At 35.1% G+C, this 17,280-nt stretch overlaps 1 protein-coding gene across 1 annotated transcript in view; it reads left to right on the top strand.

Annotated features, from left to right (window-relative positions):
• The window catches only part of rxfp1 (relaxin family peptide receptor 1), a 155,469-nt gene that overhangs the window by 93,503 nt on the left and 44,686 nt on the right, over positions 1-17,280 (top strand). The window contains exons 5-10 of the mRNA XM_056472208.1: positions 5,309-5,380; positions 11,233-11,304; positions 12,938-13,009; positions 13,304-13,375; positions 13,560-13,628; positions 16,098-16,169. Coding sequence (XP_056328183.1) covers positions 5,309-5,380; positions 11,233-11,304; positions 12,938-13,009; positions 13,304-13,375; positions 13,560-13,628; positions 16,098-16,169 — 429 coding nt within the window. The remainder of the gene's footprint in view (positions 1-5,308; positions 5,381-11,232; positions 11,305-12,937; positions 13,010-13,303; positions 13,376-13,559; positions 13,629-16,097; positions 16,170-17,280) is intronic.

Below are 17,280 nucleotides of genomic sequence, written 5' to 3'. Positions count from 1 at the left end.
TGCAAAAGTAGTGCAACATGATTTGTGGTGCATTCACAAGTAAACAGTGTTTTCTTTATTGAGTTCTTATAAGATGGAGTTTAAGTAAAGTGTCTGGTGCATATAGAGAAAAGAGTGGTTTCTGCAGGTGGTTTGTCAAGCCCACTCGCCTGTGTGAGGCACACTCAGAAATGGAGAATGTTTTTGTAGAGATGTGGAGTGATTGTAAGAATAAGTCTGGTCCATAGAGAGATGAAAGAGTGTGTTTTCTGTTTTAATTTCTATTTTATACTTTTATGTCGTATAGTTTTTACCTAAAGAGTCACAGCTGTATATTTAAAGAGCCCCTGTTATGCATTAAAAAGGGTAATATTTTGGTTTATTCTCCACACAACCCAACTGGGGAATCATTATTCTCAGTTTCACTCGGTGGCTCATAAAAATCTCTATTGTTCACATATTAAAGGGATAGTTCATCCAAAAATATCAATTCTGTCATTTATTTAGAAACTTTTAACTTGTTCCAAACCTTTATTAGATTCTTTAAATTTTGTTTTGTTAAACGATTTTTGAAAGAAAGCTGAAACCTATAACCATTGACTTCCACACTGTAAAAAAATCTGTAAATTAGCAGCTTTCCGTAATTTGTGATTTTGTTTTATTTTTCCCTGTTTATTTCTGCTTTTGGATTGCATAATGGGACTTGATCTTTCTTTCAACGACCTTTAACCTTTAAGTTTGAACTTTTATTACAATTTTAATAGTTTAAGAGATATATTGTCTGGGTTGGTGTTGTTTATTACACTACTAAAACCTTGTAATAAACTGCCAGTCAATTTCCTTTTATTTTACAGACCTCTTGTTCTATATACTACATGACAAAAGTCTTGTCGCCTATCCAAGTTTTAGGAACTTAATAATAACTTGACTTCTAGTTGATCATTTGGTATCAGAAGTGGCTTATATGAAAGGCGAAGGCCTCTAGATTACGTTTATTTTACTAAAATAAAATATGATCATGCCTTAATTTTTAACTATTTAATTAAAACAGTAAGGTCTGACTTTGCTTAGACTAAAGTCTTGTCACTGAACAGAAATAATGTCCAGTATAGAATTAGTGGTCATGCTGCAGTGGAAACAGAATGAATATTGTGTCTGACTCCATCATGAGCTTGGAGGACTGCATCCATACATCTCTGCAGTGACTCAAATCACTTACTGGAATGGCAAAGAAAGCGTTCCTGCAGGACTCCCAGAGTTCATCAAGATTCTTTGGATTCATCTTCAATGCCTCCTCCTTCATCTTACCCCAGACGTGCTCAATAATATTTACATCTGGTGACTGGGCTGGCCAATCCTGGAGCACCTTGACCTTTTCTTTCAGGAACTTTGATATGGAGGCTGAAGTATGAGAAGGAGCGCTATGCTGCTGAAGAATTTACCCTCTCCTGTGGATTATAATGTAATGTGCAGCACAAATATCTTGATACCTCAGGCTGTTGATCTTGCCATCCACTCTGCAGATCTCTAGCATGCCCCCATACTGAAAGTAACACCAAACCATGATTTTTCCTTCACCAAACTTGACTGTTTTCTATGAGAATCTTGGGTCCATGTGGGTTCCAATAGGTCTTCTGCAGTATTTGTGATGATTGGGATGCAGTTCAACAGATGATTCATCAGGAAAATCCACCTTCTGCCACTTTTCCAAATGATCAACTAAAAGCCGTTATTATTTGTTGCTCTTACAACTGGGATCGACAAGACTTTTGTCAGGTTGTGCATATTATTTCTTATCCATTATATTATTTCAAACTACTTAAATGTCAGTAAGTTACTTTGTTAAACTGTAGAGTTAAATTTTTAACATCAAACATCAACAGAGCAGAGATCAGCATCCCATATTGCATTTCACAACCTTAAATAAACAGAAAATATGCATGAATCACAAAATACGGAAACTGTATAGCCTACTATGAAAATACTAAATACTATAGAAGTCAATGGTTACAGGTTTTGAGCATTCTTGAAATGCATACTGGGGTGGCACAGTGGCTCAGTGGTTAGCACTGATGGCTCACAGCAAGAAGGTCACTGGTGCGAGTGCTGGCTGGGTCAGTTGGCATTAATGTGTGGGAACAGTCCAAACACAAGCACTAGGGGTAAATTAGGTAAGCTAAATTGTCTAGTGTGTGAATGTGTGTTTATTGGTGTTTCCCAATACTGGGTTGCGGCTGGAAGGGCTTCCGAGGGCATAAAATGTATACTGGAATAGTTGGCGGTTCATTCTGATGACTACTAAAATAGAGACTAAGCTGAAGGAAAATGAATGAATGAATGAAATGCATATTTGTGTATCAGTGGAAGCTGCTTTAATTAAAGCCCATGATCTCATATTTCCTGTATTCTCTCAGTTTGTTTTCTGTGTTCATTAGTATGCCACCGTCAAACTGTGAAGCAGTGAAATTCACAAATACCTTTCAGTAATGTGGAGAAACTGACAAGGTGTATTAAATGCAGTGTCACTCTCGGATTTCAAGTAGACACGCTGTGTGCCTTTCCCTCTAACATCTTATGAAAATCACAGCTTTAACACACTCACGATATTAGGTGAAACATAACTTTAGTCAAACATTTTTTTGCTCCTCAATAAATCAGAGATCAGAGTTCACAAATGCCAAAAGTGTTTGGCGCAGATATAAAACACACATATTGGATTCGACCTCTTGCAGATGGCCAGTCTGAATTCATTTGGTTAATGACATCATTGTTTTTATGTTCATGTCATATTTACGTCACTCTGCTGCTCAAGTTTTATCCAGTAATGCATATTCATTAAAGCAGTATTTGACGTCATCAGTCCTGCTCTAGAATGATGCTTGGCTGCAGAATTATTAGAAGGATATTCTGTTGCATAATAAAGCAAGAGCTCAGTTAGTCTCTCTCTTTATTCCTCCCTCTACCTGTTCATCGATGTCTGTATTTATCGTTCAATCCATCCATTCCTCTCTTTATCATTCATCTACCCGTCCTTTTCTGTTTTTGTCACATCCATCCATGTCTCATTTTTTCATCCATCCATATATTTATCTATCCATACATCTATTCATTTTAACATCCTCCATGTCTCTTTTTATCCATCTATATATTTTTCCATCTGTCCATATATTTTTCATTCATCCATCTCTGTCTTTATCTATCTATCTATCTATCTATCTATCTATCTATCTATCTATCTATCTATCTATCTATCTATCTATCTATCTATCTATCTATCTATCTATCTATCTATCTATCCATCCATCCTTGTCTGTTTTTGTCACATCCATCCGTCCATTCATTTTTCCATCCATCCATTCCTGTTTTTAATCTGTCATCCGCATTGTTTAATCAATTTATTCATCCATCGTTCATCCACCTTTACATTTCTTCATCCATACATTCCTTCATCATCGTCGATCAATCTATCTATCCACCATCTCACCATCCATCCACATTGTTTATTCCATCCATCCAACCATTCATCAATCTATTAATGTATGTCTCTCTTTGTTCACTCCATCCATTCATCATCCATCGATCCACCATCTGTGTATCCATCCATCTATCTATCCATCCATCTTTTCTTGTTCCATCTATCCATCCACCACATTTTCATCCATCCACATCATTTAATCTATCTATCTATCCTTTTCTGTTTTAATCATCCATCCATCAATTTCTATCTGTCTCTTTATGATTCAGTCCATCCATCCACCCATCCATGTCTCTTTATCCATCTGTCCATATATTTTTCCATCCATCCATCTGTCTTTATCATCAATCCATCCATCTATTCTTTTGTTTTTGTCACATCCATCTGTTTTGTCCATCCATCCATTCATTTATCCATCCATATATTACTGTTTTAATCATCCATTTTTCATTGTTTAATCAATTTATTCATCCATCTATACATTTCTATGTGTATACATTCCTGTACATCCATCCATTCGTTTATCCATCCGCCATTTATCCATCCATCTACATTGTTTATTCCATCCATGCATCCATTAATTTCTTTATTTATTGTTCAGTCCATCCATTCCTTTATCATCCATCCACCCGTGCTTGTCTGTTTTTGTCACAACCATCAATCCATCCATGTCTCTTTTTGTCTATCCATATATTTTTTCCATCCATCCAGCTCTGTCTTTATCATCCATCCATCCATCCAACCAATCACTTATCTATCCATTCATGTCTCTTTATCCATCCATTCATCCATCCATATATTTTTCCATCCATCCATCTGTCTTTATTATCAAGTCATCCATCCATCCTTGTGTTTCTGTCACATTCATCCATCCATCCATTCATTTTTCCATCCATCCATTCCTGTTTTAATCAGCGATCCACATTGTTTACTCAATTTATTCATCCATCATTCATCCATCTTTACATTTCTACATCCATACATTTCTTTATTTATCATCCATCTATCTATTCATCCACCTTCCATCTATCCACATTGTTTATTTCATCCATCCATCCATTAATTTCTGTATTTATTGTTCAATCCATCCATTCCTGTCTTTATCATCCATCCACCTGTCCTTGACTGTTTTTTCACATCCATCTATTCATCCATGTCTTTTTATTCATCCATTTATTTTTTCTATCTATCCATCTGTCTTTATCATCGATACATACATCCATCTATTTAATGATTCCATCCATTATCCATTATCTTGTTTATCTATCCATCCACATTGTTCAATCCATCCTTTCATTTTAATTATCCATTCATCAATTTTTATCTGTCTCTTTAGTCCATCTATCCATCCATTGACCACCAATCCATCCATCCACATAGTTTAATCTATCCGTTTCTCCATCCATCCTTTTCTGTTTTAATCATCAATCCATCTTTCAATTTCTATCTCTATTTATTGTCTATCAATTAATCAACCATCCATCCACATGGTTTAATCTATCTATCCATCCTTTCCTGTTTTAACACCCATTCATCAATTTCGATCTGTCTCTCTTTATAGTCCATTCATTCATTCACTATGCACCAATTCATCCATCTACATTGTTTAATCTACCATCCATCTATTTCTCCATCCATACTTTCCTGTTTTAACCATCTATCTATCTGTCAATTTCTCTGTCTCTTTATGGTTCAGTCCATCCATCTATTCATCCATCCTGTCATATCCATGTGAAATGTTTATAGAATGGCAAAATAGCATAAAATAGCAAACTCTCTAAAAGTGTGTGTGTGGTCACTCCTGTGCCCTATTGCAAAAACACATTTATGATGTCTCTCTTGCTCATGTTGCAGGTCCCTGCAGAGGAACGGGCTGAGGAAACTAAACGCTGACATGTTCTTGAAGTACCAGAGCCTTCAAAAGCTGTAAGATCCTTTCTGCTTCACTAAGTCTGTCTCCTGCTTGTCACTGGACTGTGTGGATGCTGTAAATCTGTGAAAGCCATACTGGCATCATCACAGGTGTATATCAAAACCCGGCTCACTTGAAAGAAGTGTGTGAAACAGATTAAACAATCCCTGTAGAATAAATTATTCAGTGTTTTCCACAGGAGCTGAGCTGAAGAGCATAGGAAGAACATATGACAACTCTCACTCTTTTTTTTTCTCAGTTGCTCAATTTGTCCAATTCAATATTACATTTTCAAAACTTTTAACACCCAGGCTGAAACTGAAGATCAAGTTGGCAAAATCACTTATTTTCTTTTCAAAATGCTTAAACATCACAATCACCCCAGCAGGCACAGGACGTTGCGTTTTGTTCAGAAATGAAATCAGGTTGACATAAGAACGAAAGGCCGGTTGACGTCAATGTACAACATCGGACAGACCTTGCGTTTTGGTCACTTTCCAATGCAACCTAAAAACAACAAAATATTAACGTCTAATGATGTCAAAGCTTGACATTGTGTGGACATTACCACTATGACATCTATCAGATGTTGGATTTTGGTTGCTATACCTGACGAATAAATGTCAGTATTTGACGTCAATATGACTTGGGTTTAAGATGTTGGCTAGATGTTGGATTTTGGTCACTTTCCACACAACCTAAAATTAACCAAATATCAGCATAATTTAATTAAGTTATTGGACGTTAAAATAACTTTTGTCTATAGACGCTGGCAACCTAAATCTAACCTAATATTATATCTTATAACGCTGTGTGTCTGCTGGGATGCAACACAATCACATATTTAATCAAACACCACAACTTGCCATGAAGTTAACTTATTATTTTAATTAATAATTACACAATGGACAACAAAATATAGCTGTCAGTGAGAAATTATTGTTAGTCAAATGCTTGGGGAAAAAATAATACCCAATTTTTTTTTTTTTTTTTTATTATTAAAAAATATTTGTAAAAATTTAAAAGCAAATTATTTTTATTATATATATATATATTCACCTCAAAAAAGTAATATGTAAATATGCATGCATACAGTGCATCCGGCAAGTATTCATAGCGCTTCACTTTTTCCACATTTTTTATGTTCTTCTTCCAAAATGGATTAAATTCATCAATTTCCTCAACATTCTACACACAATACCCCATAATTACAATGTGAAAAAAAAGTTTTTGAAATTGTTGCAAATTTATTCAAAATAAAAAAGGTGAAAAATCACATGTACAGCAGTATTCACAGCCTTTGGCGTGAAGGTCTAAATTGAGCTTAGGTACATTCTGTTTCCACTGATCATTCTTGAGATGTTTCAGCAGCTTAATTGGAGTTCATCTATGGTAAATTCAGTTAGTGGACATGATTTGAAAAGGCATACACCTGTCTATATAAGGTTCCATGCAGGGTTGACAGTGCATGTCAAAGCACAAACCAAGCATGAAGACAAAGGAATTGTCTGTAGACCTCCGAGACAGGATTGTCTGGAGGCACAAGGCTGGGGAAGGTTGCAGAAATATTTCTGCTGCTCTGAAAGTTCCAGTGAGCACAGTGCCCTCCATCATCCGTAAGTGGAAGATGATTGGAACCACCAGGACTCTTCCTAGTGCTGGCCGGCCATCTAAGCTAAGTAATCGGAGAAGGGCCTTAGTCAGGGAGGTGATCAATAACCCGATGGTCACTCTGTCTGAGCTCCAGCTTCTTCTGTGGTAAGAGGAGAACCTTACAGAAGGACAACCATCTGTGCAGCAATCCACCAATCAGGCCTGTATGGTAGAGTGGCCACTCCCTGCCTGGAATTTGCTAAAAGGTATCTGAAGGACTCTCAGACCATAAGAAACAAAATTCTCTGGTCTGATGAGACTAAAATAGTGAATGCCAGGCGTTACGTTTGGAGAAAACCAGGCACCGCTCACACCAGGCTAATACCATCCCTACAGTGAAGAATGGTGGTGGCAGCATCATGCTGTGGGGATGTTTTCAGCAGCAGGAACTGGAAGACTAGTCAGGATAGAGGGAAAGATGAATGCAGCAATGTACAGAGACATCCTGAATGAAAACCTGCTTCAGAGTGCTCTTGTGCACCTCAGACTGGGGTGACGTTTCATCTTCCCACAGGACAATGACCCAAAGCTCACCGCTAAAATATCAATGGAGCAGCTTCACAACAACTCAGTGAATGTTCTTGAGTGGCCCAGCCAGAGCCCAGAACTAAATCCTATTGAGCATCTCTGGAGAGATCTGAAAATGGCTGTACACAGTCGCTTCCCATCCAACCTGATAAAGCTTGAGATGTACTGCAAAGAGGAATGGGCAAAAATTCCCAAAGACAGGTGTGCCAAGCTTGTGGCATCATATTCAAAAAGACTTGAGGCTGTAATTGCTGCCAAAGGTGCATCATTAAAGTATTGAGCAAAAGCTGTGAATACTGATGTACATGTGATTTTTCAGGTTTTTAATTTTTAATAAATTTGCAACAATTTCAAAAACTCTTTTTTTACATTGTCATTGGGGGGGGGGGGGGGGGGGGGGGGTTGTGTGTAGAATGTTGAGGAAATAAATTAATTTAATTCATTTTGGAATAAAGCTGTAACATAAAAAATTGTGGAAAAGTGAACGAATACTTTCCAGATGCACTGTACACACTCACACACTTGCTCACACACGCTCAAGCTCACTTAGACTCACTCGTGTTCACACACGAATACGCACAATAAGTAAACATAAATAAATATGCATACACACACGCACATGCTTGTATAATCACTCCCACACATGCTCACACATGCACAAACAATAATAAATATATAAATAAATATGCATACACACACTCATGCATACACAAATATACATGCACACACATACACATGTATGCTCACACTCACTCATGCTCACTCAGGCTCACAGACACACACACATATAGATGAATGAGGACTGATTGCTGATTGAAGCATTATTAGATATTTATAATTAGGCAAGTACTTTTCCTTTTGGTCAACACTGTGAATCTAATATAGATTGGGCTTCTTCAGTCAGATCTACAGTATGTGACTGGTTTGATAAAAGGTGTGTGAGAAATGTGTGAAGAAATGAAAAAGCGTTTGCGTTTGAAAAGACTTCCGCTGTGCTAAGAATTTAATAATAAAGATCAAGTGAATACCAGTTTCATTATAGTCGCCATGAAATATTAATTTACTCTTCTTTTTTTATGTATAAAGTACTTCTTGTTTTAAACGATGGATCTGTGCACTTCATTATTTTGTTAAAAATGTATTTGACCTCAAACTTTGATCAAAAACCTTCTCTCACCCCTCGAAACGACTTTTCTTTGCTTCTGGTCACATGGAATGCATTTAGGGAGGAGCTATTAGTGCTTTAGGGAGGGACTATCAGTCATTTAGGGTGGGGCTATCAGTCATTTAGGGTGGGATTATCAGTGCTTTAGGGTGGAGCTATTAGTAGTTTAGGGTGGAACTATCAGCGCTTTAGGGAGGAACTATCAGTCATTTAGGGCAGAACTATAAGTGCTTTAGTGTTTGGCTATCAGTGTTTTAGGGCAGCACTATCTGTCTTTTAAGTTGGGGCTATCAGTGGTTTAGGGTGGAGCTATCAGTGCTTTGGGGGGCTATCAGTGGTTTAGGGTGGGGCTATCAATGCTTTAAGGCAGAGCTATCAGTGTTTTAGGGCAGAGCTATCAGTGCTTTAGGGCGGGGCTATTAGTGTTTTAGGGCAGGGATATCAGTGCTTTAGGGCAGGGATATCAGTGCTTTAGGGGCGGAGCTGTCAGTGCTTTAGGGGCGGAGCTATCAGTGATTAAGGTCAGGGCTATCTGTGCTTTAGGACGGGACTATCAGTGCTTTAGGGCGGGGCTATTAGTGTTTTAGGACAGGACTATCGGTGCTTGAGGGCAGGGATATCAGTGCTTTAGGGCGGAGCTGTCAGTGCTTTAGGGCGGAGCTATCAGTGCTTAAGGTCAGGGTTATCAGTGCTTTACGGCAGAGCTATCAGTGCTTTTGGGCGGGGCTATCTGTGCTTTAGGGCAGGGCTATTAGTGTTTTAGGACAGGACTATCGGTGCTTTAGGGTGGGGATATCAGTGCTTTAGGGCGGAGCTATCAGTGCTTAAGGTCAGGGCTATCAGTGTTTTAGGGTAAAGCTATCAGTGTTTTAGGGAGGGGGTATTAGTGTTTTAGGACAGGACTATCAGTGCTTTAGGGCGGGGATATCAGTGCTTTAGGTCGTAGCTATCAGTGCTTTAGGATGGGGCTATAAATGTAAATGTAATGTATTAGCTTTAGGACAGGACTATTAGTGCTTTAGGTCGGGGCTATCAGTCATTTAGGGTGGGGCTATCGGTCCATTACAATGGGACTATCAGTGGTTTAGGGTGGACCTATTGGTGCTTTAGAGCAGGACTATCAGTGTTTTAGGGCGAGTCTATCAGTGCTTTAAGGCAGGGCTGTCAATGTTTTAGGGCAGGGCTATCAGTGCTTTAGGGTGGAGCTATCAGTGCTTTAAGGCAGGACTACCAGTGTTTTAGGGCAGGGCTATCAGTGTTTTAGGGTGGAGCTATCTGTGCTTTAAGGCAGGGCTATCGGTGCTTTAGGGTGGAGTTATCAGTGCTTTAAGGCAGGGCTATCTGTGCTTTAGGGTGGAGCTATCTGTGGTTTAAGGCAGGGCTATCAGTGTTTTAGGGCTGGGACACACTAGGCATCTCGATTCTGCTCTGAATTCATCCTTTCATTAATCTTTCATTTTGTTAGCAAACAGCCACCTTTCAACAATCCAATCGGTTCCCAAAGAACTAAATCATGCACCACCCTACTTTTTTCCCATTTCAGGACCATTTCAGATGCATGGATGTCATGATAGTTGAAAAAAGGACAATCTTAACTTCCCTTTCATGCCAACTTTAATCAAGTTTTGGCTTTGGAGAAAAACTTTACACCTGACAGAACTTTTCTTTCTACAGCTATTGGGTTTTTTGAGTCTGTTTGCATGTGTCAGTCTGATCTGCTGGTGTTATATTCAGAGCTGCCAGCTGCCTCAAACAGAATCAGACTCATATTTCTGTCCTTGTCCAAACACTGTATTTGATCTGGTGACAGATGGAGTCTTTATTGCGCGAATCAACTTAATCTCAGCAGTAGCAGTTGATAAAACCATGTGGGAATATAGAAACCACCATGCAGCCTTTGTGGAGCTCAAACTAGTGTAAGCTTCAGACATTTTGAGGTTTTAGTCATAGAGTCGTTGGATCTGGGTATATAAATAGAGAAAAGCTGATGTTAGCAGAGAAACAAAGTTTGGATGAGATGAGAATGAGTAGTCATTTTTTCAGGTGGATTTCAGCGTTGTTTAGGTGTTTATGCAAATGTGTTTGTGTGTACTTGCTAAGGTGTTTTGGGTAGTGTTAAGGGCTTTGTCATATAAGCATTTACAATGCCAAATTTTTGACATCTACCAATGGCTGAAAAAATGTTTTAAAATACTTAATTGTTACTGTTTGCCAACATGTAATTACATTAAATATTCTATTAATTAATATTATAAACAATTATTTTTTTTATATTTAATAGCAATAATAGTTATAATAATATTAATTATCTAGTTTTATTTATACAATAAATTTTTTTATTTCATTTTTATAGTATTCATATTTTGATAACCACAATAAAATTACAAAAACTATGTATTAATATATAACTATGTATGACATTTTTTATGTGATAATGTTTTCCCACTTTTGGTGCTTGTCAAGTGTTGGTTTCCTCTCTCCTTTATTGCGTCTCAATGCTGTCTGTGATCTGTGTTTCAGGTATCTTCAGCACAACCGCATTAAATCAGTTCACCCGCAGGCTTTCAGAGGCCTTTACAATCTGACCAGACTGTGAGTTTTACAAGTCTGCAGACATTTAGATGGTCCTTTAAGTACAGTGAAATCACACAGTTTGATAAAGGGCATTGCAAAAAAATTAAAACATTTTACTGTTACTTTTCGGCGATGTTGGTTGCCAGTAAGACTGTAACTTTACAAGCAAATTGTAAATTAATACTTACATTTTACTGTCAAATTTACAGTAACTAACTGGCAATGTTGGATGCCAGTTAAGACTGTAACTTTACAAGCAAACTGTAAATTAATAATTACAATTTACTGTCAAATTTACCATAACTTACTGGCAATTTTTTTTTTGACAGTGAGACTGTAAAAAGCATAATTATAATTTAATGTCAAATTTACAGTACTTTACTGGCAATTTAGGTTGACAGCAAAACTGTAAATTTAAAAGCAAATGAACAGCAAACTTATAATTACAATTTACTGTAGAATTTACAGTAACTTACTGGCAATGTTGGATGCCAGTTAAGACTTTAACTTTACAAGCAAACTGTAAATTAATAATTATAATTTACCTAAAAAATTACAGTAACTTACTGGCAATTTTGGTTGCCAATAAGACTGTAAAAATTAATAATTACAGTTTTCTGTAAAATTACTCTAACTTACAGGCAATTTTTGGTTGCCGGCAAAAATGTAAATTTACAAACAATCTCACTGTAAATTAATAATTTCAATTTACTGTCAAATTTACAGTAACCTACTGGCATTTTAGTCGACATTAAGATTGTAAAAATAATTATAATTTACTGTCAGATTTACTGTCAGACGCGGCCAATTTGGGGAATAAACTACAATTGTGCTGTATTTAAAAAAATTACTAGTAAGACTGTAGCTTTACAAGCAAACTAACTGTAAATTAATAATTACAATTTACTGTCAGAATTACAGTAACTTAATGTCAATTTTGTCAGCTGCCAGTAAGCCTGTAAATTTACAAGCAAACTGTAAATTGATAATTACAAGTGTAATGTAAAATTTACTGTAACTTACCAGCAGTTTTGGTTGTCATTTAAACTACATTTACAAGCAAACTGTAAATTTAATATTACAATTTACTATTAAATTTACAGTAACTTACTGGCCATTTTGGTTGCCAGTAAGATTGTAAAAATTACTAATTACAGTTTACTGTAAAATTACTGTAACTTACTGGCAATTTTGGTTTACAGCAAGAATTTAAATTTACAAGCAAACTGACTGTGAATTTATAATTGTAATTCACTGTCAAATTTACAATAACTTACTGGCAATTTGGTGAATACTGTAAAGAATACTATATAACTACAATTGTACTGTATTTTTTAAAAATTGCTAGTAAGACTGTAACTTTACAAGCAAACAGACTGTAAATTATTAATTACAATTTACTGTCAGAATTAAAGTAAGTTCATATAAATTTTGGTAGCCAGTGAGACTGTAAAATTACAAGTGCGCTGTAAAGTAATAAACACAATTGTAATGTAAAAATACAGCAAAATTGTAATTATTTATTAACAATATGCTTGTAAAAATGTACAGAGGCAACCAAAATTGCGAGAAGTTGCTGTAAATTTTACAGTAAAATTATTATTTTTTTTTTTGGCTGCTCTCAGACAACTGTAATCTATTGTTTCCGCAGATATCTCAGCTATAATCGAATCACAACCCTTCTCCCTGATGTTTTCCAGGATTTGCACAAACTAGAATGGCTGTAAGTGTCCTTATCTCATCTGCTTTTCTAAACATCAGCTCAATACAGATAGATTTTCTCATTCGCTGCTTTTGTGCTTCATATCAGAGAGCTGACCAGATTATTGCCCATATAAACACTTAGCATTTTAATGTGATATAAGCTGATTTCTACATGCAGGATCTGAAGTTACTGGACTAATTCTGATTAAATCATTGTTTCATAACCCAATGCATCAATTAGTTCCCCCACAAGAAATATTGATTGAATAATCGAGGCTGCAGTGTTTATATTTTTCTTGTTCTTTTCCTGCAGGATTCTTGAGAACAACAGTCTTCATCACATCTCCTCTTTGACCTTCTCGGGTCTTCGCTCTCTTGTGCTGCTGTGAGTTTCAGCTGTTGCTATTTTGGTGGCTCATCTTCTGCCTTTCAAATGTAAATCCTACATTTTAATAAATGCATAGGAGCCGTTCTCCGAAAGCTTTTGTAGACTTTTTTTTATGGTGTTAAATGTGCTGCACTATTTTGTCTTCTAAAGCTGTGTGCGCACTTGTGTGTGTGTGTTTCAGAGTGCTGTTGAACAATGCTCTCACAAAGCTGGATGATATCTGCCTGGAGATGCCACGGTTAAATTGGCTGTAAGTTTGAATTCAACGTTGTCATGATAAAAACTTTAATTTGATTTATTTATATATGGTTTTATTTAAATATTAAGATTAAAGTGAGCATATAATAATAATAATAATAATAATAATAATAATAATAATAATAATAATAATAATAATAATAATAATAATAATAATTATTATTATTATTATTATTATTATTACAATCTTAAAGATGGTCAGTCAAGGGAAAGGAGAGTAATGTTAAATTTTGGGTGAAACACATAAGCAAACACACAATTTCAACAAGTGAGGGACAAAATACCAAGACTAAATGCAATAAAGTGAGTTTATTTACAAAGATAGTGATAATAATAATTGCAAAAAATATGTATATAGAAAGAACAATAAATATTTACAAGAATATATTGAAAATTACAGACAACGAATGGGACACAAAATGTTTGAACAGAGAGATGGGAGATGAGATGCGGGCGGCATCCAAACAATAGAAATGAATAAAACAAAACAATCTATTCTATTGGCCCAACCTCTACCCTAACTATCCAAAAGAAAATATAATATAAAAGAAAATATATGTAAGAGCGGGTGGAGCAAGCCCCTTACCTAGTGTGTCTTATAAAAGGGATATTCAAAGCCTTCATGTGCACAATGTATGTTGCGTGACATTTTTACCTGTCCCTCTCTCCAACCTCAGATGCATGTAACACTGATGGACAAAAGGAGAATAGACAAATAACTGCGGATATATAACAGACTGTAACACAGACTGAAAACGGATTGCAAATTTAGTGACACACAACAAAACACAGAAATTCAAGTGTCCCGGGTCTCGCGAGTAGCGTCCGGTCACCACTTTTATGCCACATTGGCAGCGGCTGGATTGGAGACCGTGTGATGACGTCAGGGGGACATGGCAAACAGCTGGCCAGCGGTAGCCGAGAGAGAGAGCGAGAGAGAGAGAGAGAGAGAAACTAGCGAAAGGAAAAATAATAATAATCACACAACCCAGGAATGTAATTATTATTTATTTATTTATTTATTTATTTATTTATTTATTTATTTATTTATTTATTTATCTATTTATTTATCTATTTATTTATTTTTTATCTACTTATTTATTTATTTATTTATTTATCTATTTATTTATTTTTTATCTATTTATTTATTTATTTATTTATTTATCTATTTATTTATTTTTTATCTATTTATTTATTTATTTATTTATTTATCTATTTATTTATTTATTTATTTATTTATTTATCTATTTATTTATTTATTTATTTATTTATTTATTTATCTATTTATTTATTTATTTATCTATTTATTTATCTATTTATTTATTTTTTATCTATTTATTTATTTATTTATCTATTTATTTATTTATTTATCTATTTATTTATTTATTTTGTAATTTGTTATTTTATACATATATCTAACAAAAATTAATAATTAACTATTAATAAACACTACAATAGTTTCAATGGCACTAAAATAACACTAGTGACTAAATAATCAAGTAATCAAGAAGCAAAATCCAGAGAGACTGCCTAAAAATAAGTGTTTGACCCCATCATGGGCAAGAGGGACTACAGTATGTATAGTAAAAGTTTGATACAGTCTAAAGACATTATAAAAATATGGTAAAATAGGAGTATAGTATAATTTATTTTATATTAGGATTAACCGTATGGTAACCAAAAAAAGCCCTATGACTTACACCTACACCGTTCTTACGGTTCAGTTCGATAACGATTATCATGCTATCGATACGGTCAGTTCATTAACTCGGTGCATTAACATTGCTTTCTATACACCATTTTATATTTGACTTTACAGCACAACCATTCTTGTATTAAAATTTTGAATTTGTAAATATATTTATATTTAGATATTATTTGAAGTAATATTTGTACATTATTTGTATATAAACATAGTTTATAGAGCCCTACAATGTATTTTTGAAAAATAAATTAAATTTAAAAATCGGTCAATCTCTATATATAACACTTAAAGTTGTCAAACTTATTAAATTGTAAAATATCACATCCACAACAGATACTACTTCAAAAAATTCACAGCCAGTCATATAAGTTTTTAAACATGTAAGTTTTTATATTTTTAAAAATCTAATTCATGCTAATAATCAAAATAGCATGATATTAATAATATTATTTTATTATTTTATTTAATTGTATTTAAAAATTACAACAATTGCTTCTGCATCATCATAGCTGTTAAAAACTGTATTTAAAGCGGAAAGATATATTTATTGTATGTGTCACTGTGCTTAGGAATTGCTTTTTTATGCTAAGATATTACTTATTAAATGTATATTCATTCCTAAAACTGATGAACATTGACTGGTTATATTAAATGTATTTTGAATGAAATATAAATAACATCGGTTTCGTAGTGCTCTAGAATTGCTTTATGAATGTCTTCTCCATGAATAAAGCCCATTTCGTTTGTGTTTTACAGAGACATTGAGGGAAATAAGATGGAGACGGTGGGAAACGTGACCTTCAGGTCATGTAACATGCTAACAGTGCTGTGAGTACTTCAGTGGGTTTTCAACCGTAAGATGAGCCCAGTGGGTTTTTGCAGTCTAGTTTAGTGTTTAAAATTAAGGGTACAATGGGTCAAATGGCCCTTATGAATGTTTTTTGTCCCAAAACATTGTATTGAAAAGTTCAAGAATTCTAAATAGTGAATACAGTGAAGACACTGCAGACAAAACACTGTTTCAGGAGTTCACACTTAGATAATGCTTGATGCTATTAGCAGGTTTAGCATACTGTCCTGGGAGAACTCTGAGATAATTGAGCCCAGGACTCCCGCTTGGTCATTTAGCATGAGAAGTGGGTCTGAGATCAGATACTGTAGGTCTCGAGAGCTCCCCCTTGTAAAAGGAGGAAAAGGAGGAGATGGGGTGGACTGGGGGATTCTTTCAAAACGAAGATCAGGCAGTAGGGTAAAAACTTTTCATAAAGTCTTTATTTCAGAAAACATCCAAAAGATGCCTTTAAGGGCTCCTTTCATCACCCTTCATCCATTTGTTACTATATATATATATAGGCCATTTTCTCAAAATGAGTTTTTTAATCCTAAACTGAGCTGTAATTTTACGTAGATGTATGTCTACATAAATATTCACAGCAGCACTTACACTAAATGACAGAGTTTGATTCACATCTATAACTGGTTTTATGGTTTACAGTTTTCATCTTTTTGTCATAATAAAAACACTTATTTTATTAATTTAATTATATTTTTGGAAAGCTTACGGAGAGCTCTTTCATTATTAAATTAAAGTAAACTAGAGTTAACAAAATTAAAGCATTTCATAGTCACATTTCTTTCAAATAATAAATTTTTTGACATGTTTTGCATAAATAAACAATTTCCAATAGAGCCTTAAATGTATTTTTCAATTTTTCAATATCTATCTATCTATCTATCTATCTATCTATCTATCTATCTATCTATCTATCTATCTATCTGTCTGTCTGTCTGTCTGTCTGTCTGTCTGTCTGTCTGTCTGTCTGTCTGTCTGTCTGTCTGTCTGTCTGTCTGTCTGTCTGTCTGTCTGTCTGTCTGTCTGTCTGTCTGTCTGTCTGTCTGTCTGTCTGTCTGTCTGTCTTTCTGGCTGGCTGGCTGGCTT

Source organism: Danio aesculapii, chromosome 14 (assembly GCF_903798145.1).
Source record: "Danio aesculapii chromosome 14, fDanAes4.1, whole genome shotgun sequence".
Lineage (NCBI taxonomy): Eukaryota > Metazoa > Chordata > Actinopteri > Cypriniformes > Danionidae > Danio > Danio aesculapii.
The sequence above is the reverse complement of the archived record's forward strand: the minus strand, read 5'-3'. Positions and strand labels throughout refer to the sequence as shown.